At 41.9% G+C, this 23,495-nt stretch overlaps 1 protein-coding gene across 1 annotated transcript in view; it reads right to left on the reverse strand.

The window, feature by feature from the left end:
• LOC122557223 (proteolipid protein DM beta) overlaps positions 1-23,495 on the reverse strand; it is a 230,267-nt gene that overhangs the window by 35,403 nt on the left and 171,369 nt on the right. Inside the window, exons 2-3 of the mRNA XM_043704677.1 lie at positions 21,844-22,036; positions 11,802-11,958 (exon numbers count right to left, since the gene is read on the reverse strand). Of these exons, the coding sequence (XP_043560612.1) occupies positions 11,802-11,958; positions 21,844-22,036 (350 nt within the window). The remainder of the gene's footprint in view (positions 1-11,801; positions 11,959-21,843; positions 22,037-23,495) is intronic.

Here is a 23,495-nt window from a genome sequence, read left to right on the forward strand (position 1 = left end):
GAAGGTCTTCTGAGGAAAGACTGAGTGACCTGAGGCTGTTTTCGTTAGAAGGAAGAGGTTGAGAGGTGACTTAATAGAGATGTGAAAGATGATCAGAGGATTAGATAGTGTTAGCAGAGAGAGACGTTTTCCTCGGATAGTGATGGCTAGCATGAGAGGACATAGCTTTAAATTGAGCGGTGATAGATATAGGACAGATGTCAGAGGGGTAGTTTCTTTACTCAGAGAGTAGTAATGGCGTGAAACTCCCTGCCTGCAACTGTAGTAGACTCACCGACTTTAATGTCTTTTTAAATGGCCATTGGATAAACATATGGATGATAATGCAACAATGCAGGTTAGTTCAGCTTCAGGCTGGTTTCACAGGTCAGCACAACATTGAGGGTCAGAGAGCCTGGACTGTGCTGTAATGTTCTGTGTTCTTTGAAAGCAAGATAATATTTCGAGTCTGGCGATTCTTCATCAGAACTGTTAACAGCTCAGGAAAGGTGGTAATATATTGAAGTGACGTTTGTGGGAAGGGGTTGGTCTTGCACAAGGTGACTTACTTGCCGATTTACTTCCTCCAACCTCAGTATCCAAGGCCTCAGGCACACCTTCCAGGTGAAGCAGCAGCTTACCTGCACTTCTCTCAACTCATTTATTTCATTCACTGCTCAGAATGTGGTCTCCTGTATATCGGGGGAGATGAAACACAGATTTGATGACCGCTTTGCTGAACACCTACACTCTGTCTGTAAAACATGACCCAGAGTTTCCCACTGCCTCCACTTCAACACACCACTGTGTTCCTACACCAACATTTCTGTCCCAGATCTGTTGCAGTGTTCCTTAACGCAAGTTCAAAGAACAACACTTCATTTTCCATCTTCTCCTGCTGAACACTCTCTGCTCATTCCTGAAGAAGGGCCTGTGCCCGAAACGTCGAATCTCCTGTTCCCTGGATGCTGCCTGACCTGCTGTGCTGTTCCAGCAATAAAGTTTCAACATTGATCTCCAGCATCTGCAGACCTCACTTTCTCCTCCTTTCAGCTGGGAAGTCAATCTTTTGCTACTGTCCTGGTCTTACTTTGTGAATGCAACGGGTAAAGCACAATCATCACCTTTGATCTCCAGCATCTGCAGACCTCACTTTCTCCTCCTTTCAGCTGGGAAGTCAATCTTTTGCTACTGTCCTGGTCTTACTTTGTGAATGCAACGGGTAAAGCACAATCATCACCTGCCTTTCTAAGATTTGAATTGTGTAGTATATGAGTATGTCCCCTGTATGTGGAATAGGCTTTAAATAGGAAGAGTTATACCCTAGCCAAGTGTTGGAATGAGGCCATCATTCTTACATGACCAAGTTCCCAGTATTAACCGTGCTCTTGGACAGGTGTTGAATGGTTGAGGGAGGAACAGATAACTAAAGAGCCATCAGTGCCTGCTGCTGCTGATATCCGCAGAGCAAGCTGCATATGGTACATTGGGCATTGAACTGAAAGCAGGTCACACTCCCACTTAATATGCTGTGCACTGCATCACAATATGAAAAAGAGAGAGCTCTCTTCCAAAATTACTTTCTCAAAAAGGGAGCAGTGGAAAACCTTACAGTGTAAAATAGAATTGTAAATGTCCAAACCCTTAAGGCGCAGATATGCTTCCTTAGATTTGACATAATACTCTGCAGTTACAGGGTAATGAATAAAATCCAATTGCAGCAATCCAAAGTTCACTGGACCATGGCCTAGAGGGATAAACAATAGAGAATATGATTTGTGAAAGAGTAGCTTCATTTGATGAATAATGAAAACTAGAGAGAGCTTCATTTTTATTAACACTATTTCATTTTTATTAACACCTGAAAGAGTACATTTGTATTCTTATTGGCCAGTCTCTCAGCTTTAAGGAAGATTTGTTTTCCCTCTTCATCAGTGGGTTCTGTGACAGTTTGTAGGTCCAACATTTGATCAGTAGATACAGTAACCTGGGGATGAAATGGTGCTTGAAGGGTTGAGCAGATGAAGTGTTTTGAGGTCTGTGTTGTTCCCTACAAAGCCTTAACTTTGCCTCTACATGCTCAAGATCAAGGATTTCAATGTGTTATTTGGCTTCCCAAAGGGAACTGCTTCATTTTGCTCAGTGCAGGTCCTGCCATGTCATAGTGAGGATGTTTGATCCCTCCAGCACTGATTTGAGAACATCCCCAAAATGTTTCTGCAGTCATTTTGGAAGTCTCCTGCTGCAATCCAATTTAAAGTTAAATATCTGCTTTGGTAGTCTGGTGCCTGGCCTATCAGCAACATGTTTGCCCAGCAGAGTTTGTTTTGAATTATGAGCAACTCAATGCAGGGCATTTTAACTTAAAAGAGCACATGCTAGTTCTGAAATTCTTCTGTAGTTGTTTTTACCGTACAGCTGCAGTGCATCTGCTGTTCAGTAAATGGTTGTGAATGATAACTGCCTGAAATTTATTGTGGCAGCTGTTCAAGATATCGGAAAGATGAGTAAAAATTTTCTAACTCTTCATATTGAGGAATAAGCAAGAATTATTCTTTATTGGCTTGATCTTTCCATTGATTCTGGGAAGAGATTTAAATACTGCTGAAAATGTGTTGCTGGAAAAGCGCAGCAGGTCAGGCAGCATCCAAGGAGCAGGAGAATCGACGTTTTGGGCATGAGCCCTTCTTCAGGAAACTGATTCCTGAAGTAGGGCTCATGCCCGAAACATTGATTCTCCTGTTCCTTGGATGCTGCCTGACCTGCTGCGCTTTTCCAGCAACACATTTTCAGCTCTGATCTCCAGCATCTGCAGCCCTCAGTTTTTCCTAGAAGAGATTTAAGTATATGGGTTGGCTGCTTTTGAGCCAGTCAAGGTAAACATTGATGTTCTCCTCTTGAAATATATAAATTACTGGTGGTGGGAAACTGAAATGAACATGGTGCAACATTTTTTGTTTAATAATCAACTGTTCTCTTTGCAAGGAAAAAGAAATTGTTCAAATCTTGCAACTTTTTGAATTGCCCAGGAGTTTTAACATCTTTCAGTCCCTATTAGCTTTCTCGTGGCAACTTTTCAGCCAATCAGAGTTAACTTGCAAACCGATCAGCATCCTGCTCTCCTGAAATATCATAGAATCCCTATAGTTTGGAAACAGGGTACTTGGCTCAACAAGTCCAACTAACCCTCCAAAGAGTATTCCACTATCACTTCACATTTCCATTGATTAATGCACCTAACCTCCACATCCCTGAACACTATGGGCATTCACCTAACCTGCACATCCTTAGTCTGTGGGAGGAAACTGGAGCAGCTAGGGGAAACACATGACACGTGGGGAGAATGTGCAAACTCTACACAGATAGTCGCCCTAGGCTGGAATTGAACCCAGATCCTCGGTGCTGTGAGGCAGCAGTGCTAACCAATGAGTAACCATGTCGCCCTAACCAATGAGACACCATGTCACCCTAACCACTGAGACACCATGCCGCCCTCAAATTTGGCACACTTGTGTTTATCTTGATGATCACAAGATGTAAAATATAAGATGTGCGTGTCAAGGAAGCTGCATCAAAGCAAATGTGAAGGCACCAAGAAATAGAGATGACTCAATCAGTGCAGTGTTGACTTTAAGAGTCGTGAGAGAACCAGATCCTGTAAGAAACAGCTCAGAATAGTTAGAAATGTATCTGCGACTTTTCGAAAAGTGTCCAGTAAGGTACAGCATGTACCTTATATGCTGTACTTAATAAGACAAGAGCCAATGTGTTCAGATAAAGCATTAGAAAGGACAGAGAGTTAGGATAAAGGGGTCGGCTTCAGGATGGCAACCTGTTGTTAGTAGAATGCCACAAGGATTAGTGCTGGGGCCACAATTAATTAGAATAGATATCAATGACTTGAATGACAGAAGTAAATTTACTGTCACAAGTTAGTGGATGATACTAAAATAGGTGGGATGGCAAGTGGTGAGGATGGTGTAATAAGTCAATGGAAGGATATGGATATATTAACTGAGTGGGCAAAAACATGTCAGATGGAATGCGCTGTGGAGCATGTGTAGTCCTCACTTTCTCCTCATTAAAAACCTACCTAACTCCTCCTTAAGTTTTCTCAATGTCTTGGCATTCTCTTGTGTAGTGAATTCCACAGATTCATGGCCATTTGAAAGAAGAGATTTCTGTTGCTCTTAAAATGTATTGCACTTCCATGCTGCCAGTGAGGCATAGAGTTACACAGCATGGAAACAGATTCTTCAGCCTGACTTGTCCACACCCTCAGATTTCCAAAACTGAATTAGTCCCATTTGCCAGTATTTGGCCCATAGCCTTCTAAACCCTTCCTATTCATGTACCCATCCAGTTGCCTTTTAAATGTTGTGACTGTACAAGCTTGCATCACTCTCTCTGGCAGCTCATTCCATGCATGCACCACCCTCTGCATGAAAATGTTGCCCTTAGGTCCCTTTTAAATCTTTCTCTATCATCTTAAACCTATGCCCTCTAGTTTACGACTCCCTTCTCCTCGGAATAAAAAACCTTGGCTATTCTCTGTATCTATGCCCCTCATGATTTTATAAACCTCTGTAAGGTTTAAGCTCAATCTCCAGTTTCTCCTTATAATTCAAACCTCCAGTCTCAGGAACATCCAAGGTTCCCCATGGGAGACTGGTTAGCAAGGTTAGATCTCTTGGAATACAGGGAGAACTAGCCACTTGGATACAGAATTGGCTCAAAGGTTGAAGACAGAGGGTGGCGGCGGAGGGTTGTTTTTCAGACTGAAGGCCTATGACCAGTGGAGTGCCACAAGGATCAGTGCTGGGTCCACTACTTTTTGTCATTTACATAAATGATTTGTATGTGAGCATGAGAGGTATAGTTAGTAAGTTTGCAGATGACACCAAAATTGGAGGCATAGTGGACAGTGAAGAAAGTTACCTCAGATTACAACAGGATCTTGACCAGATGAGTCAATGGACTGAGGAGTGGCAGATGGAGTTTAATTTAAATTAAACAGAGGTTCTGAATTTTGGGAAAGCAAATCTTAGCAAGATTTATACACTTAATGGTAAGGTCCTAGGGAGTGCTGCTGAACAGAGAGACCTTGGAGTGCAGGTTCATAGCCCTTTGAAAGTAGAGTCACAGGTAGATAGGATAGTGAAGAAGGCATTTGGTATGCTTTCCTTTATTGGTCAGAGTATTGAGTACAAGAGTTGGGAGGTCATGTTGCGGCTGTACAGTACTTTGGTTAAGCCCCTTTTGGAATATTGCATGCAATTCTGGTCTCCTTCCTATTGGAACGATATTGTGAAGTTTGGAAAGGTTCAGAAAAAATTTACAACAATGTTGTCAGGGTTGGAGGATTTGAGCTATAGGGAGAGATTGAAGAGACAAGGGCTCTTTTCCCTGAAGCGTTGGAGGCTGATGGGTGACCTTATAGAGGTTTATAAGATCATGAGTGGCACGGATTGGGTAAATAGACAAAGTCTTTTCCCTGGTGTGGGGAGTCCAGAACTAGAAGGCATCGATTTAGGGTGAGAGGGGAAAGATATAAAAGAGACATAAGGGGCAACTTTTTCATGCAGAGGTTGGTGCATGTGTGGAATGGGTTGCCAGAGGAAGCGATGGAGGCTAGTACAATTGCAACATCTAAAATGCATCTGGATGGGTATATGAATAGAAAGGGCTTGGAGCGATATGGACTTGGTGCTGTCAGGTGGGACTAGCTTGGGTTGGGATATCTGGTCGGCATGAAGGGTCTGTTTCCGTGTTGTACATCTCTATGATTCTCCGACTCTTAATCAATTTTTGCACCGTTTCCAATTTAATAACATCCTTCCTATAACACGTTGATCAGAATTATACACAATACTCCAAATGTGGTCTTGCCAATATCTTGTACAGCTGTAACATGGTGTCCTAACTCCTGTATTCAAAGGTCTGGCTGTTGTGGGAGCAATTCAGTACTTATCAGGTATTGCAGGCATGTTGCACTGTTACATATTCTGCAAAATCTTTTGCTTTCTTTGTCTCATTGGTGACCTTACTCTTGTGTTTAATTTCAGCACAATGCTTTTGCTGAAGGGCCCCTTACTCAGTTTCCTTCTATTGATTTCAATCAATAGTATGTATTGATGAACTGGGAATTGCCAGAAAAAAAGCAATGCAGCTTAAATGTTGTACCCCCAGAGACTAGCTGATAGGTTCTACAACTGGTCAAACAAACAGGAATGGAATATTATGAGGCATGCAGTGAAAGAGGGTGTGAATAATAGAAGAATAGACAGAGAATAGAAGGATGTCAGTTGAAGTACTGTGCCTTTGCCAAGATTGAATAATGGCAATGATTTTCTCTTTGGCAGGTGATGACACTGTGTACTACTGGCAATACTAGTGGACAATCTGTCACGTATCAAATGGTTGTTACTTTAGATTTTCACCATACCCTTACAAAGATGTGATCAAAACAGGTTATGCCTTGCAGCAATAATCTTTAGAGGCTACATGACTGAAATGAGTAGTCTTCTGGGATTCTGTTTTTGTTTTGCTTTGTTAAATCTGTTACAAGGCAGGATAGCTTGAGTCCCTTTTCACAAAAGACAGAGCAGTGTTGAAACAAATGGAATGACACATTGAATGAGGAACGAGGAATCGGCGCAGGCTTGGAGGGCCAAAGGGCCTATTGCTGTGTTGTATTGTTCCTTGTCTTTTGTTCTCTATGAGTAATGAGCAGTTTTTCTGAAGCAGGATTTTAATGGCAGCTTCATGTTATGTTCTATCAATAATAACAGAAGCAGCTAGAGGAGTACAATGAAACAAAGAACTGCAGATGCTGGAGATCTGAAACAAATGGAAAGAGAAATTGCTGGAGAAACTCAGTGCGTTTGGCAGCAGCTGTTGAGAGTTGGTCCTGACGAAGGGTCACTGAGCTTGAAACTTTGTTTTCTCACCATCGATGCTGCCAGACCCACTGAGTTCCTCCAGTAATTTCTGATAGATGACCAAGTTCAATGTTTGCATTGCTAATTCCCCAACTACTTTATCATTGATGGTGTTAGGGTTTGGAAGAGTTTCTGAGTGTTTATTATTTGATCAGAATTATCGCACAATTGCACCCCCCCCCCCCCCCCCACCCCCACCTTGCCCTTTTCAAGTGTTGACACTCCAATGCTCCTGCTGTACTTGGTAGGATTGCAAATTCTGAGGAGAGTGGGAAAAGATGAGGCAAGAGGCTGGAAGGAACAGATATGTGGAAGATGAAGTTGAAAGCAGTGTGTGAAGTGATACATTTTGGCAGGAAGACGAAGGAATATGTTTTGAGGATTTAATTCTAAGTGGGAGCAGTGGGACCTTGGTTTGGGTTGTTGAACCTGGCAGCGCAGGTTGAGATAGTGGTTAATAAAACGTATGTGGAGCTGAGCTTTGTAAACAGTAGAACATACCACTGATATAAGGAACTTATGACGAAGTTATAAAATACTGATTCAATCTCCAAAGGAATAATGATAACATTTTGAACACAGCACTTTAGGATGGATGTAAAGGCATTGGAGAAGAGGCAGAAAATATTCATGGAAATAGTTCCATTGATGAGAGATTCTGTCAGATGGAGACGAACATAGGAACAGGAGTAGACCATTCAGTCCATCGGGTCTGTTCCAAAATTCGATGAGATCAAAATAAGGGGGAGCAGATTTAGGATTGAGTTGAGGAACAATTTCTTCACCCAAAGGTTTGTGAATCTGGAATTCCCTGCCCCATGAATCAGTTGAGGCAACTTTGTTGAATGTTTTTAAGGTGAAAATGGATTGATTTTTGAACAATAAAGGAATTCTGGTTTGTGTTGAGCAGGGGCGGGTAAGTGGAGCTGAGTCCATGAAAAGATTGGCCATGATCTTATTGAATGGTGGAGCAGGCTCGAGGGACCAGATGGCCTACTCCTGGTCATATTTCTGAGGAAGGTCCGAGGAAGGGTCACTCAACCTGAAATGTTAACTCTGATTTCTATTCACAGATGCTGACAGACCTGCTGAGCTTTTCCAGCAATTCCTGTGTTTGCTTCAGATTTACAGTATCCACAATTCCTTTGGTTTTAATCCTGCTCCTATTTCTTAAGTTTTGATGTTATCATGGCTGATCTGGCCCCTAACTCCATTTAACAGTCTTTGGCGCATATCCCTTCATACTTCTGCTTAATAAAAATTATCCCTCTTAGATTAAAATTAATAGCTGATCCAGCATCCACTGCCATTTGTGGAAGACAGTTCCAAACATCTACCACCCACTGTGTGCAGAAATGCTTCCTAACATCTCACCTGAATGATCTGGCCCTAATTCTCAGACTATGCCCCTTGGTTCTAAAATCCTCAAGCTGTGAAAATCATTTTTTTTTTTATCCTGTTTTTTCCTGTTATTATCTTGATGTTATTATCTTCAATCAGATCACCCCTTAACTTTCTAAATTCTAGAGAAAACAGGTTTAAATTGTATTATCGCTCCTCATAACTTAACCCTTGCGGTCCAGGTATCATTCTTGTCCATCTATATTGTACTCCTTAAAGTGTGAATAAAGCTCACAGTACTTCTTATAGGGTCTAACCAGAGTTTTGTATAACTGCGGTATACGTTCTGCATCCTTGTTCTCCGGTCCTATAGATATAAAGGCTAGCTTTCTTAAGGTGGAACTATTCATCGATGGAACTATTCTCCTGCAGCTTTTCTTAAGAGGTTGATGAAGTGGTGACTGCAGAGAAGACGAGGTTGAGAGGAGATTTAATCAAGGTGTTCAAAACCATTAGGGGTTTGAATAGAGTAGATGGGGTGAAATTGTAACTGTTATTTTGGCGGAAGGACTGCGAACCATTGGATAGTGATTGTTGATTGGTAAGAAAAACCAGAGGTGTCATGAGGAAAATCCTTTTCATGCCCAGGGTGGCTAGGATCCGGAACACGATGCCTGAGGGAGCAGTCAAAGCAGAATCTGCTGTGTCTTTCAAAAGAGATTCAGAAAACAGACAAAGAGAAAAGGTTTGAAGAGTCACAGAAAAATGGTAGAGCAGTGAGACTAGTTCAGTTCATCTTGCAGAAAGACAGCTCAGACTTGATGAGCTAAATAGCCTTCTTCTCTGCTATAAGTATTTTATGATCTATGTATCTAGGTTTGGAACTCTATTGACGTAACCCTTGATTAATTGTTAAAGGCAACTTGAAGAATAGTTAGGAAGTGAATGCTCAGGGCGGTGATTAGAATTCTGATCAAGTGGACTTTGTTCTGAATGATTTTTAACTTCTTGAGTGTTGTTGGAGCTGTACTCATCCAGGTAAGTGGGGAGCAATCTATCATACTCCTAACTAATGCCTTGTAGGTGGTGGACAAGTATTGTGGACAGAAGCAAGCCTAATAGTTTAGTAGAATCCTTTGAGGAGGTAATACATTGTGTAGATAAAGGGGGAAGAGTAATGTATTTGGATTTTCAGAACATGCGTGATAAGGTACCAGCGATCATGGTTACCAAGTAAGAGTACATGGCGTTGAAGGTAGTACATTCACATGGAAAGAAGATTGATTAATTAAAAGATGACAGAGACTTGCACTAAGGGGGCAATGTGAAACTAATGGAGTGTCACTGAGACCAATGTTGGGTCTACAATTATTTACAATATATATTAATTACAGTGTACTGTAGCTGCATTTGCAGATGACACAACAACAGGTGGAAAGGCAAATGGTGAGGATGAGACAAAGAGTCAACCGAGGGATATGGACAGGTTAAGCGATTAGCAAAGACTCAACAAATGGAATTTAAGGTGGGAAAATGCGATTTTATGCACTTGGCTTGGAATAATAAAATAGCTGAATATTCATTCAATAAATGCAGAAAAATTGTAGAAAGCTACAGTACAGAGTGCTTGGGAACCCTTATGCACAAATAACAAAAAAAAACAGCACACAAGTTCAGCAGGAAATTAGGAAGGAATGACATGTTAGCCTAGCCTCTATTTCAAAGGGAATGGAGCAGAAAACAGGAATGTTGAGCTAAAACTGTATAAGATTCTCATCAGCCCACATAGCTGGAATACTGTAAACAGTTTGAGGCCCCTTATCTAAGGAAATAAATACTGACTTTGGAGGCAATCCAGAGAAAGTTCACAAGATTGCTCCTACATGTGGGGTTACTATCTAATGAGGAGAGGTTGAGGTAGTTGGGTCTGTAATCAATGGTGTTTAGAAGAGTGAGAGATGGGCTCATTAGAATGTACAAGTTTTTTTTAGGGGCTTCACAGAACAAATCGCAGGGAGGTTGTTTCCCTTTCTGAGAGAGTGTGGGATCAGAGGACATGTCTCAGAATAAGGGGTTGCACATTTAAGACAGAGATAAGGAGGAACTTCTTCACTTGAATCTGTGTAATTCTTTACCATAGAGGGTTATTGAGGCTCAGTCATTAAGTATATTCAAGGCTGAGATCGACAGATTTTTAAAAGGTTATGGCAAAAAGGCAAGAATGTGGAGTTGAGAATTTCCACTTCAGCCATCATCCCAAAAAATAGCAGCTAAGATTCAATGGGCTGAATGGCCCACTTCTGCTCCCACATCTTATAGTCATAGGAGGTGCAATATTTCACACAGAATTCCCAACCTCTGATCTATTTTTGTTGTCCCTGTAATTATGTGTCTGGTCCAGTATTTTGTCTGGGTCTTTCTTCCTTGTCTGAGGAATTGTTAACTGAACTGAATGTTGTACATTTGTCAGCAAACAGCCACACAACTGGCCATATGATAGAGGGAACAACATTGATGCTGGTTGGGTCATTGGATTTTTGATACAGAGTCAAAGATTCTTAGGGATAGCTGAGAACGTGAAGTTGGGTGTATGATCATATCAGCCACGGTCATATGAATAGTAGAGCAGGCTTGAGCTGCGATGTGCTCTATTTCTACTCCTAATTTAGATGCTTGTATGTTCTAAAGGCACGCCCAAGGTACTGTTGCAAGGAATTCCTGCACTCATGTCTGGTACTGAGATGCTTGGCCTCAAACAAGCACATTCCTTCACAATGGCTTGATTACAATAATGGGTGAGGTCTATACAAATCATCAACTGCCCTTCTCCGCCCTCACACCTTTTCCTTCCCCCTCTTTCCCCCTTTCATCACCTCAATTTCCAATGGCTGTAGTTTTCCTTGACCTCCTTGGTGCTGCGATCTGTGCTTAGTGCTACTTTCAAGGACAGTCACTCACACTTGACTTTTAGTGCTCAGACTCTGGCCCAAGGCTCTAATGAGGTCTGGAGCCAAGTGGCAATTCAGAAGTGGACTAGGATACATACCATTTTTCCTCAAGATTTGTTGCAACTACAGGGAATGTCAAATTCCAATGTTTTGTTTTTATTTTGAGATGCAAAGACTGTACTACTTTAGGCACCTGTGAATGTAGATAAAGATTTCTAATGAATAAAGTATATTTTTGCAATAAAAAGCTATTCTTCAGGGTCACTGTTTTAAGATTGTGAAACTCCCTATCTGACTGTACTGGAAGAGGACCCACAGCACATGGACTTCTGTACTTTAACTGGTTTATTGCTGACAACCACCTTTCTCAAGGGTATCTAGTGATAGACAATAAACATTGGCCTTAGTAGCACTCACTGTATCCTTAGAGTGAGCTAAAAATGCTAGTGGCATTTGACAATTAGCCCATGATACCAAGGAAAGAATTTTAACCAATGCCTTTGCCAAACATCATGTATAGGTGACATGCAAACAGCTTTCAAATGTGTTCAGTATGGATCAAAATTCAGATTTTTACTAAAACAATACATACCCAGCCACTAACGCATCGACCACAGGTAGTGATCTTGAAGTCTCCATAAAGATCCTTAATTGCACCAGTTGTGAAAAATCCTTCAACCATCAGCAGAATGCCATAGACAAAGAAGGCAGCAGCCACACCATAGATGACATACTTGAAGATATCAATCCTACAGATACAAGTGTACGAATGTTATTTCACAGAGGTTATAGTACTTGTACTGGCATCACCAACATGCTCTATCACATTCAGTTCTCACTGATCAATCACAGTTTCTTACCTAAAGGAAGAGAGAGAAAGGAATTAATTTATTTTTGTAATTATTATTCATTTGTGTGATCTGGGTGTAGCTGGCTGGCCAGCATTTATTGCCCGTCCCTAGTTGCCCTTGAGAAAGTGGTGGTGAGCTGCCTTCTTGAAAGGCTGCAATCCACCTGGTCTGGGTTGATCTACAATGCTATTAGGGAGGGAATTTCAGGATTTTGACCCAGCGACAGTGAAGGAACAGTGATGTATTTCCAAGTCAGGATAGTGAGTGGTTTGGAGGGGAACTTGAAGTTGGTGGTATTCCCATCTATCTGCTGCCCGTGTTGTTCTAGATAGAAGCAGTCATGGATTTGGAAGAAGCTGTTTCAGGATCTTTGGCAAATTTCCGCAGTGCATCTTGTGGATAGTACTGAGCTCAGAAATGGAGGGAGTGGATGCTTATGAATATGGTGCCAATCAAGTGGACTGCTTTGTCCTGGATGGTATCAAGCCTCTAAGGTGTTGTTGGAACTGCATTAATCCCAGGTAAGTGGGAAGTCTTCCATCACACTCCTGACTTGTGCTTTGTTGATGGTGGACAGGCTTTGGGGAGTCAAGGTGAGTACATCAAATGATTTAGAACCCATCCTATCCCTCTGCCTTTGGAAATACTTTTCCCCAAGCCAAAAAGTTATTTTTAATGAGCACGGAAGATAGGAAGCTAACATTTAAACAAGGGAGTATGTTTCCTTCCATTTAAGATGGAGGTTTAATCTGTAGTCAAGGGAAATAGAAGCAAACTTTCTTTCAAAGCCATAATAACTTGGGACTCATTCATCATTTCCTCTTCAGATGAAAGTTAGATCTGCTTTCTCGTTCAGATTTTGCTAATTTAGTCAAGTGGTCTGGAGGAAGAAGCAAACAACCTTCATTTTCTGTCATGATCGGGCTGGCAAAACAATATTGGTCTTCAAAGGTTTCTTCACATCCATCAAAAACATTACCAGACCTGTTAGCCTGCTGTTACACTGCATCAGTGGCATGATAGATTTTAGAATAATTTAACCGTGTCTTCAACAGAAGACCAGAGCTCATTCACTACCCTCTGAATCAGCCTTTCCCTCATATGCAGTAAAATATTTACGTTCATGCATAACGAGTTCATGAGCTATAAATTTCCACTATGGGAAACACTCAATCATAAAATTATAAAATAATGGCTCTGTGGGTATTTCACAATGCAAACTGTAGTGGTTGAAGAAAGTGTCTCAAGCACAAGGCAAAAAGGGATGAGAATTAAATAGTAACACCCAATTCTGATAAATAAATAAATAAAGCATATTTAGTTTTACTTTGTTGATAAACCAGGCTCTTTCGAGCCCACACATCAACATACAGACAGTTCGGAGCCTGGTTCTTTCAAAAAACACATAAAAGCATTCAGTCATTTGTGAAAATTGAAATGCCAACTCGAAAATACAACCGCAAAAGAGGCTGAGAGGAAGAAACATATGCATCGAATACAGGATGTTTCGCCTGCTCGGATAGTGCTTCAGGATGTCAGGCAGCTTGACAAATTAAGCAAGACCATCACCAGGAATATGACTAGTCATTTAGTATAACAGGACTTGAGTATTGCCAACAATGTCCTTGTTCAGCATAGTTAAGAGCATTATCAGAGTTTATTAGGGCAGGCATGAAAAAGCTTTCATTAACAGAATTAACTTTAATGTATTTTTGAGCCATCCATCTTGCAAGATCATGCGTAATACATTAGAATGATATCATCATCCATAAACAAAGATAGGCAATTCAGGTGGTCTAATCTGAAAATTGCACTATTTCCTTTCATATAAAGACCACAGGCTACTGGTTCATCAAGAATTAAAGTTTCAAACTGATGACCTTTGTAACAGTACTGATAATAAATGATTTGGATGTGAACACAGGAGATATAGTTAGTTAGTAAGTAAGATGATACCAAAATTGAAAGTGTGATGGACAGGCAAGAAGGTTGCTGCAGAGTACAACAGGATCTTGACTGGATGGGCCAATGGGCTGAGGAGTGGCAGATGGAGTTGAATTTAGATAAATATTAGATGCTGCATCTTGGAAAGGCAAATCAGGGTAGGACTTATACACTTCATGGTAAGATCCTGGAGAGTGTTGCTGAACAAAGAGACCTTGGAGTGCAGGTTCATAGCTCCTTCAAAGTGAAGTCGTAGGTAGATAGGATAGTGAAGAAGGTGTTTGGTATGCTTTCCTTCATTGGTCAGAGTATTGAGTACAGGAGTTGGGAAGTCACGTTGTAGCTGTACAGGACATTGGTTAGGCCACTTTTGGAATATTGTGTGCAATTCTGATCTCCTTCTGATAGGAATGATGTTGTGAAACTTGAAAGGGTTCAGAAAAGATTTACAAGGATGTTGTCAGGGTTGGAGGTTTTAAGCTATAGGGAAAGGCTGAATAATCTGAGGCTGTTTTTCCTGGAGCATCAGAGGTTGCCTTATAGAGGTTTACAAAATCATGAGGGGCATGGATAGGGTAAATAGACACGGGCTTTTCTCTGGGGTGGGTGAGTCCAGAACTAGAGGGCATAGGTTTAGGGTGAGAGGGGAAAATTTTAAAAGGGGCCTAAGGGGCAGCTTTTTCATGGAGAGGGTGAAATGAGTTGCCAGAGGAAGTAGTGCAGGCTGGTATAGTTACAACATTTAAAAGGCATCAGGATGGGTACATGAATAGGAAGGGTTTAGAGGGATATGGGCCAACTGCTGATAAGCGGGACTAGATTAATTTTGGATATCTGGCTGGCATGGATGTCATGGACTGAAGGGACTGTTTCCTTGCTGTACAGCTCAATGCCTGTAAGTGCACTTCTCGGGTCAATAGATGGCCTGCCTCCATTTGCCTGCCTTGGGTCTAAAGAAATCTTCAAGCTTAAAAAGTCTTAAATTTTCCTTTTCAAAATTTTCAATTGACTTTGTCCTTTCTGTATTGATTATAACAAGGTCAGCCAGATGGACTGCACAGAATATGAGTTCCCTGATTGGGGCTGTTAATTTGGTCCATTCAGGGAGCCATGGCTGACAGATACAAACAGGTGGGTCAGAGGTTCTGTTCATTCTGAGTGCTGGCTCTGAGGAAGCTGATTCAGTGTCACATATTATGCATATGTAAATAAAGGATGACTTGATATGGGATACCGGCCCCTGTGGAGTTATTTCACTGTTCTGCTTCAAATAATGTGGCCATTATTTGAAACACCAGAAAGGGCATCAATTTCTCATGTGGACAGCACCAGCTTTCTGGAACTACCAGAATCCTTCAGCAATGCACAGAATTATATTCTCATGTTCTAGCATGAAGTTTTGAACCCACGATTTTCTGGTATACCGGATGTCAAAAGGAAACAAAGTATTATTGAGTACCTATGTTCTTAATCAGCACTCCAACCTACACAACTGGATCCCCTGTTATTACCTTTGTTAAACAGATTTAAAAAGTACTCAAAAATGTTCAGATTGCGTCAGCAAATTGCAAAGATCAAAATCAAATGATTAAACTGTTCAATCAATGAGCACAAAATGCTATTATTCAGACCACAATGTTCTTCCATTGCCTTGATCCAGCTTCTTCCAGCCTAGAACTTCCTCCCTAAAGGCATTGACAATGTTCCTACACCAAATGAACACCGCAGTTCAAGAAGACAGCTTGCCAATACCCTCTCAAGGGAATACTGAGATGGACAATAAATGCTGGCCCCTGTCACTGAGTCCACAACCCATGAATGAAAGAAAATAATACCCTCACTGTGTCGATTGATTGTTTGAATTCCTGTGGATGGGGAAACAGAATCCAAGAGTTTATCTCATTGAATTGATTTAACTGAATTAAATGAACAGCATTCACAAAGTAAGTGATACACAATGGATCAAGAGTGTTCAATTTAGTTCCACTTGGTATTCACAGATAAGACTTGCTATTATGTTACACATATATCAAGTCCCTCAGGGTGGTTAGCTCAGTTGGAAAGACAGTATTGCGAAATGACGCTAATGGTGCAGGTTCAATTCCTGCACAAGAGAGGAAAAGGCAGAAATTCTGGAAATGAATGTATCAGAGAGATAGGGCCGGTTTGAAAGTACAGGATGAGTCTTTCCAATATGTCTCACTTGCCAGTTCTTACTGGCTTTATCTTCTGAGGAACCAGTTGCTGTACTTTATGGAGGTCACGTATGTTAATGATACCCTACAAGTGTGGAGAGTTACCCTCCAACTATTGGGAACCAAATTGTTTCTCTCTTTCTCCTCATGGTGACAGATGTCTGTGTTCCTTTGAAGTTGTAGATTGGAGATGATGGGTGTGTCCCTATTTACAGCATGATATTCAGTTCTAGACATGACATCTCAGAAAGAATATATTCACTTCAGGGCAGGATGTGACATGAGTTCAGTACAACGATGCCTTGCTTAACATTGTGGGGAGAAGTGTACATTCCTTTGAGCATAGAAGGATGACTGAAATCGAGACGTTTGAGGAAATTTCAGGGATTGAAGGGGTATAATAGATAGAAACTATTTCTTCAGGCAGGAAAGTCTCAAACAAAAGGGAACAACCCTAAAAATTGAGCTAAATCATTCCGGGCTGTAACCAGGAAGCATTGCTCCACACAACGGTGAGTGCAAATCTGAAAATCACTGCCTCCACCAAAAGACTTTTCAGGCTTGTGGGTAGAGTGAGTCACTTAAAAATTCCAAATTCACAGCGATAGAGTTTTATGCAAAAATAGTAAGATATAGAGCCAAAGGCAGGCAGATGGATTTAAGATAGAGATCTGTTGTGATCTAACTGATTGGTAAAAAAGATATGAGGATATGATTGGTTCATTTCTGTCCTGGCTTTAGCATATCTAACATCAATACAGAAAACAATATAATTTCAGTGCACATAGAGGATGAAAGCACAAAGCTGTTTGTTATTCTGGATTTTATCTTCTAATGCCGACACTGACATTACTCTAAAACAAGTGGGAAGTCATATTTTTTCCATCACATATGTGTGTATGGAGATTTGTGCTCTCACTCTGGTTCTCTCACAGTAGGAGAAAGTGAGGACTGCAGATGCCAGAGATCAGAGTCAAAAAGCGTGATGCTGGAAAGGTAGTATCCTTATGCCTGAAACATCAACTCTCCTGCTCTTCGGATGCTGTTATGCTTTTTTCAGCGCAACACTTCTCTCACAGTAGGTAAAGGACAGAAAACTTGTTCTAAAATGTATTGATTTGTTTTTAAGGTATCAAGTAAGTTTTTAAGTAAATTGCTTATCAATCTAGGATTTTTATACTGTGCTACATCTTCAGCTACAAATTCCAAGTTGAAAGCCCAAGTCCGTATTGCAGAGGAGGAAAAAAGTGGATAAATCCCCAGGACCTGATCAGGTGTACCCTGGAACTCTGTGGGAAGCTGGGCCCCTTGCTGAGATATTTGTATCATCGATAGTCACAGGTGAGGTGCCAGAAGACTAGAGGTTGGCTAACGTGGTGCCACTGTTTAAGAAGGGTAGTAAGGACAAGCCAGGGAATTATAGACCAGTGAGCCTACATCAGTGGTGGGCAAGTTGTTGGAGGGAATCCTGAGGGACAAGATGTACATATATTTGGAAAGGCAAGGACTGATTAGGGATAGTCAACATGGCTTTATGCATGGGAATCATGTCTCATAAACTTGATTGAGTTTTTTGAGGAAGTAACAAAGAGGATTGATGAGGGTAGAGCAGTGGATATGATCTATATGGACTTTAGTAAGGTGTTTGACAAGGCTCCCCATGGGAGACTGGTGAACAAGGTTGGATCTCATGGAATACAGGGAGAACTAGCCATTTGGATGCAGAACTGGCTCAAAAGGTAGAAGGCAGAGGGTGGTGGTGGAGGGTTGATTTTCAGACTGGAGTCCTGTGACCAGTGGAATGCCGTAAGGATCGGTTCTGGGTCCACTAATTTTCGTCATTTATATGAATGATTTGTATGTGAGCATAAGAGGTATAGTTGGTAAGTTTGCAGATGACACCAAAATTAGTGGACAGCAAAGAAGGTTACCTCAGATTACAATGGGATCTTGAACAGATGGGCCAATGGTTGAGAAGTGGCAGATGGAGTTTAATTTAGATAAATGTGAGGTGCTGCATTTTGGGAAAGCAAATCTTAGCAGGACTTATACACTTAATGGTAAGATCCTAGGGAGCATTGCTGAACAAAGAGACCTTGGAGTGCAGGTTCATAGCTCCTTGAAAGTGGAGTCACAAGTGGATAGGATAGTGGAGAAGGCATTTGATATGCTTTTCTTTGTTGGTCAGAGCATTGAATATAGGAGTTGGGAGGTCATGTTGCGGCTGTACAGGACATTGGTTAGGCCACTTTTTGGAATATTGCATGTGAAACTTGAAAGGGTTCAGAAAAGATTTACAAGGATGTTGCCAGGTTTGGAGGATTTGAGCTATAGGGAGAGGATGAATAGGCTAGGGCTGTTTTCCCTGGAGCGTCAGAAGGATGAACATAGAACATAGAATGTAGAACATTACAGCGCAATACAGGCCCTTCGGCCCTCAATGTTGCGCCGACCTGTCATACCAATCTGAAGCCCATCTAACCTACACTATTCCATGTACGTCCATATGCTTGTCCAATGATGACTTAAATGTACTTAAAGTTGGTGAATCTACATCCGTTGCAGGCAAAGCATTCCAAACTCTTACTACTCTCTGAGTAAAGGAACTACCTCTGACATCGATCCTATATCCATCACCCCTCAATTTAAAGCTATGCCTCCTTGTGCTCGCTGTCACCATATTTGGAAAAAGGCTCTCCCCTGTCCATCCTATCTAACCCTCTGTTAATTTTATATGTCTCTATTAAGTCACCTCTCAACCTTCTTCTCTCTAACGAAAACAACCTCAAGTCACTCAGCCTTTCCTCATAAGACCTTCCCTCCATAACAGGCAACATCCCAGTAAATTTCCTCTGCCCCCTTTCCAAAGCTTCCACATCCTTCTGATAATGCAATGACCAGAACTGTACACAATACTCCAAGTGCGGCCGCACCAGAGTTTTGTACAGCTGTAGCATAACCTCATGGTTCCCGAACTCGATCCCTCTATTAAAAGTGACCTTATAGAGGTTTATAAAATCATGAAAGGCATGGATAGAATAAATGGACAAAGTCTCTTCCCTGGGTTGGGGGGGGCCAGAACTAGAGGGCATAGGTTTAGGTTGAGAGGGGAAAGATATAAAAGAGACCCAAGGGCCAACTTTTTCACGCAGAGGGTGGTACATGCATGGAATGACCTATCAGAGGAAGTGGTGGAGGCTAGTACAATTGCAACATTTAAGAGGCATTTGGATGGGTATATGAATAGGAAGGGTTTGGAGGGATATGGGCCAGGTGCTGGCAGATGGGACTAGATTTGATTGGGATATGTGGTCGGCATGGACGAGCTGGACCGAAGGTTCTGTTTCCGTGCTGTACATCTCTATGGCTCTATGACTCTTCACAGGTGTCCATTAACATAATGGCCTTGTATCTATCTTCTCAGAGATGTAGGTGGTCTTCAGAAATTGCACTTTGCTGTTAGTTTGAGAGAAGATCTTGTTTAATAATTCGGCAAATCAATTGTTCACATTCAGCTTATTTATAAGACTGTTTTATTCCTCTTCTTCTCAAAATGATATAGACTATCGCTGAGGAGATAATTCCCCAGGAACCAGTTGCCTTCTGCCATCTCACGTGTCAGAACAACAGTTTGATATTTAAACAGTGATTATCAGAGAGGCATAGAAGCATGTCATAACATCAATCCCTATTCTGACTCCAATAGATCTTAGGAACTGTGGTCACATGAAGTAACCTTGATTGATTTCCCATCTCCAGGACTCTGAGACATCAGTCTTATCATTGTGCCCAAAACTCCCTTGGAAGGTATCAACTAAACCTGTAAACCTAAGACCTATTGGGCTGTATGTTGAGAGCAGCTTTCAGCTCGTGCGGTAACAATATGGTTTGTGTTGTAATCTTTTCCTGAACTGAATACCTGAAAGAAATTAAACAGCTCAAAGCGCAAACTACTGTTAAGACAGTATTAACTGACTTTTCGTCAAGCAGTTTTGTATAAAACTGAAATCCATTAGAGCAATAGTGAGATTTATCATTAGATAGCTTCTTTCATGGCTTTAGTGTATGTGCTTAAAAATTAATTCATAGGCTGTCGGCATTGATGGCTCGGTCAGGACTTTCTGCCCAATCTGTCTAATTCCGTGATAAGGAGGTGCTATGGTTTCGGATTGGGGTGGACAAAGCCAAAAGTTGTATGGCACCCAGTTATGGTCCAACAGGTTTATTTGAAATTACAAGCTTTCAAAGTACTGCTCCTTCATTAGGTCATTTCACCTGACGAAGAGCAGTGCTCCAAAAGTTTGTGATTTCAAGTAAACCTGTTGGACAATAACCTGGTATTGTGTGACTGCTGACTTTATGTAATTCCTAATCATCTATAGGCCAGTTAAGAGTCAACCACTTTGATGTTGGTCTCGAGCTACATGAAGGCCAGACCAGGTAAAGATGGCAGATTTCATCCCCTAAAGGACATTAATGAACCAGATGGGTTTTAAACAACAATTGAGAATGGTCACCATTACGTTAGGTTTTTCTGCCAGAATGCTATTGCATTCAGATTTCACCATCTACCATGGTGGAGTTTAAACCCTTGCCTTCAGAACATTAATTTGGGGTTCAGGATTACTGGCACAGTGGCATTATCACAACACCCCACCAACTCCCTATCTTTTCAGAAGTTAAGCATGTTTGAACTACTGTTGGACTGATCTGATAATCTAGGCAAAAGTGAGGACTACAGATGCTGGAAACCAGAGTTTAGATCAGAGTGGTTCTGAAAAAGCACAGCAGGTCAGGCAGCATCTGAGGAGCAGGAAAATCGATATTTCGGGCAAAAGCCCTTCAACAGGAATAGAGGCAGGAAGCCTCCAGTGTGGAGAGATCTGGAGGCTTCCTGCCTCTATTCCTGATGAAGGGCTTTTGCCCGAAACATCAATTATCCAGCTCCTCGGATGCTGCCTGACCTTCTGTGCTTTTCCAGCACCACTCTGATCTGGTCTGATAATCTGTCCTGATGATGTTGACTTAGGGATGAGTACTAGGCCAACAGTGAATAATTAGCCATTCTTCTTTGAATTAATGCAGACAGACCCTCATTTAACATATCCAGGGTTTTGTACCTCTGGTCAGTGCTGCTTTATGAGTCAGAATGATATGCTCAAATCCCCGAAGAAAAGAAATCTTGAACCCACATCCTTGTTTTTTTTTCTTTAAAATAGAAACATGTACATTGCTCATGAGGCCAGAATTTAATGCCCATCCCTAACCACCCAGAGGGCAGTTAAGAGTCAACCACATTGTTGTGGGCCTGGAGTCACATATAGGCCAGAACAGGTCAAGATGGTAACATGAGTGAACTAGCTGGGTTTGAATGGCAATTGGCAGTGGTTGCCATAGTCACCACTATGCTCACTTACAAATTCCAGACTTTTACTGAATTCGGATGTCACCACATGCCATTGGTGGAACTTGAACCAATGCTCTCAGAATAGATAGTTTGGAGTTCTGGATTACTAGACCAATGGCATTAATATTGCACAAGCTCTCCTCACTCAGAGCCAAGAAAGAGCTGCCATTGACCTGATGAATCTGAGGCCTTTGCAGCACCAAGACCATAGAATAGATAAGAAGCAGGATTACTTACATAGTGAAAACATCTAAGGCGTCTCCAGCACCTTTTACCACCTCAAAGTTATTCTGCAGGATTGTGACTGTCCCAGAGAGGGCTTCATGGCCGCAGCCACAGAACAGTGCCACCCCAGCATACAGTAGGATTGTGGCAATCAGCGATGCGTACGGAATACCACCCAGGCACTTGATGCAACACTCGAAGCATCCTGAAAAAAGAAAATAATTTAACCTTTAATATGGTATGATCACAATATCTAAACAAAAATCAAGCATAGCTAACTACTTTAGGAGTAAGAAGGCAGCTTGGGAAAGGGTAGTCTACTCCACGGCAAAGGAGCTGGAGAAAGTGAGTGAGTACTTCACATTAGTATTCACCAGTGAGAAGGATATGGATGATGAGGAGATTAGGAAAAGGTATGTTGAAGGGCCAGTTGATTTTAAGAAGATGGACATGTTGAGCGTCTTGAAACTCTTTAAAGTAGTTAAGTCCCCAGGGCCTGATGGGATCTATCCCAGGATACTGAAGGAGGCAAGGGGTTGATGGCTGGGGCTTTGACAGAGATCTTTGTATCCTCTTAAGCCACAGGGGAGGTCCCAGAAGACTGGAGAATAACTACTGTTGCTTCTTTGTTTAAGGAGGGAAATAGGGATAATCCATGAAATTATAGACCACTGAGCCTTACATCCTTGAAGGTAAATTATTAAAGAAGATTTATAGGGACAGGATTTACACATATTTGGAAAAGAATGGACCTATTAGGGATGGTCAGCATGGCTTCATGCAGGGGAGGTCTTGTCTCACAAATTTGATGGAGTTTTTGGAGGAAGTGATGGGTAAGGTAGTGGATGTTGTCTACATGGCCTTTACTAAAACCTTTGACAAGGTCCAGCATGGCTTGTCCAGCAGATTAAGTCACATGGGATCTATGTTAAATTGGTAAGTTGGATAAAAAAATTGGCTTGATTAGAGTAGTGCTGGGGAAACATAGCAGGTCAGGCAGAATTTGAGGAGCAGGAAAATCAATGTTTCAGCAAAAGCCCTTCATCAGTGGAAGGTGCCAATCCTGCACCTCCACCCTCAGACCCCACCCCTCCAACCGCAACAAGGACAGAACCCCCCTGGTCCTCACTTTCAACCCCACTAAGCTCTGCATAAGTCGCATCATCCTCCGCCATTTCCACCACCTCCAAACGGACCCCACAACCAGGGATATATTTCCCTCCCTACCCCTATCTGCTTTCCACAAAGATTGTTCCCTCCATGACTTCCTGGTGAGGTCCAGGCCCCCCAACAACACATCCTCCCCTCCTGGCACCTTCATCTGCCACCACAGGAATTGCAAAACCTGCGCCCACAACTCCCCCCTCACCTCCATCTAAGGCCCCAAAAGTCCCTTCCACATCCATCAAAGTTTTACCTGCACATCCACAAATGTCATTTATTGTATCCATTGCTCCCATTGCGGTCTCCTCTATACTGGGGAGACTGGACACCTTCTTGCAGAATGCTTTAGGGAACACCTCCAGGACACCCGCACCAAAGAACCCCACCACCCCATGGCTGAACATTTCAACTCCCCCTCCCAGTCTGCCGAGGACATGCAGATCCTGGGCCTCCTCCACCACCGCTCCCTCACCACCTGATGCCTGGAGGAAGAACGCCTC

This window comes from Chiloscyllium plagiosum, chromosome 2 (assembly GCF_004010195.1).
Source record: "Chiloscyllium plagiosum isolate BGI_BamShark_2017 chromosome 2, ASM401019v2, whole genome shotgun sequence".
Classification (NCBI taxonomy): Eukaryota; Metazoa; Chordata; class Chondrichthyes; order Orectolobiformes; family Hemiscylliidae; genus Chiloscyllium; species Chiloscyllium plagiosum.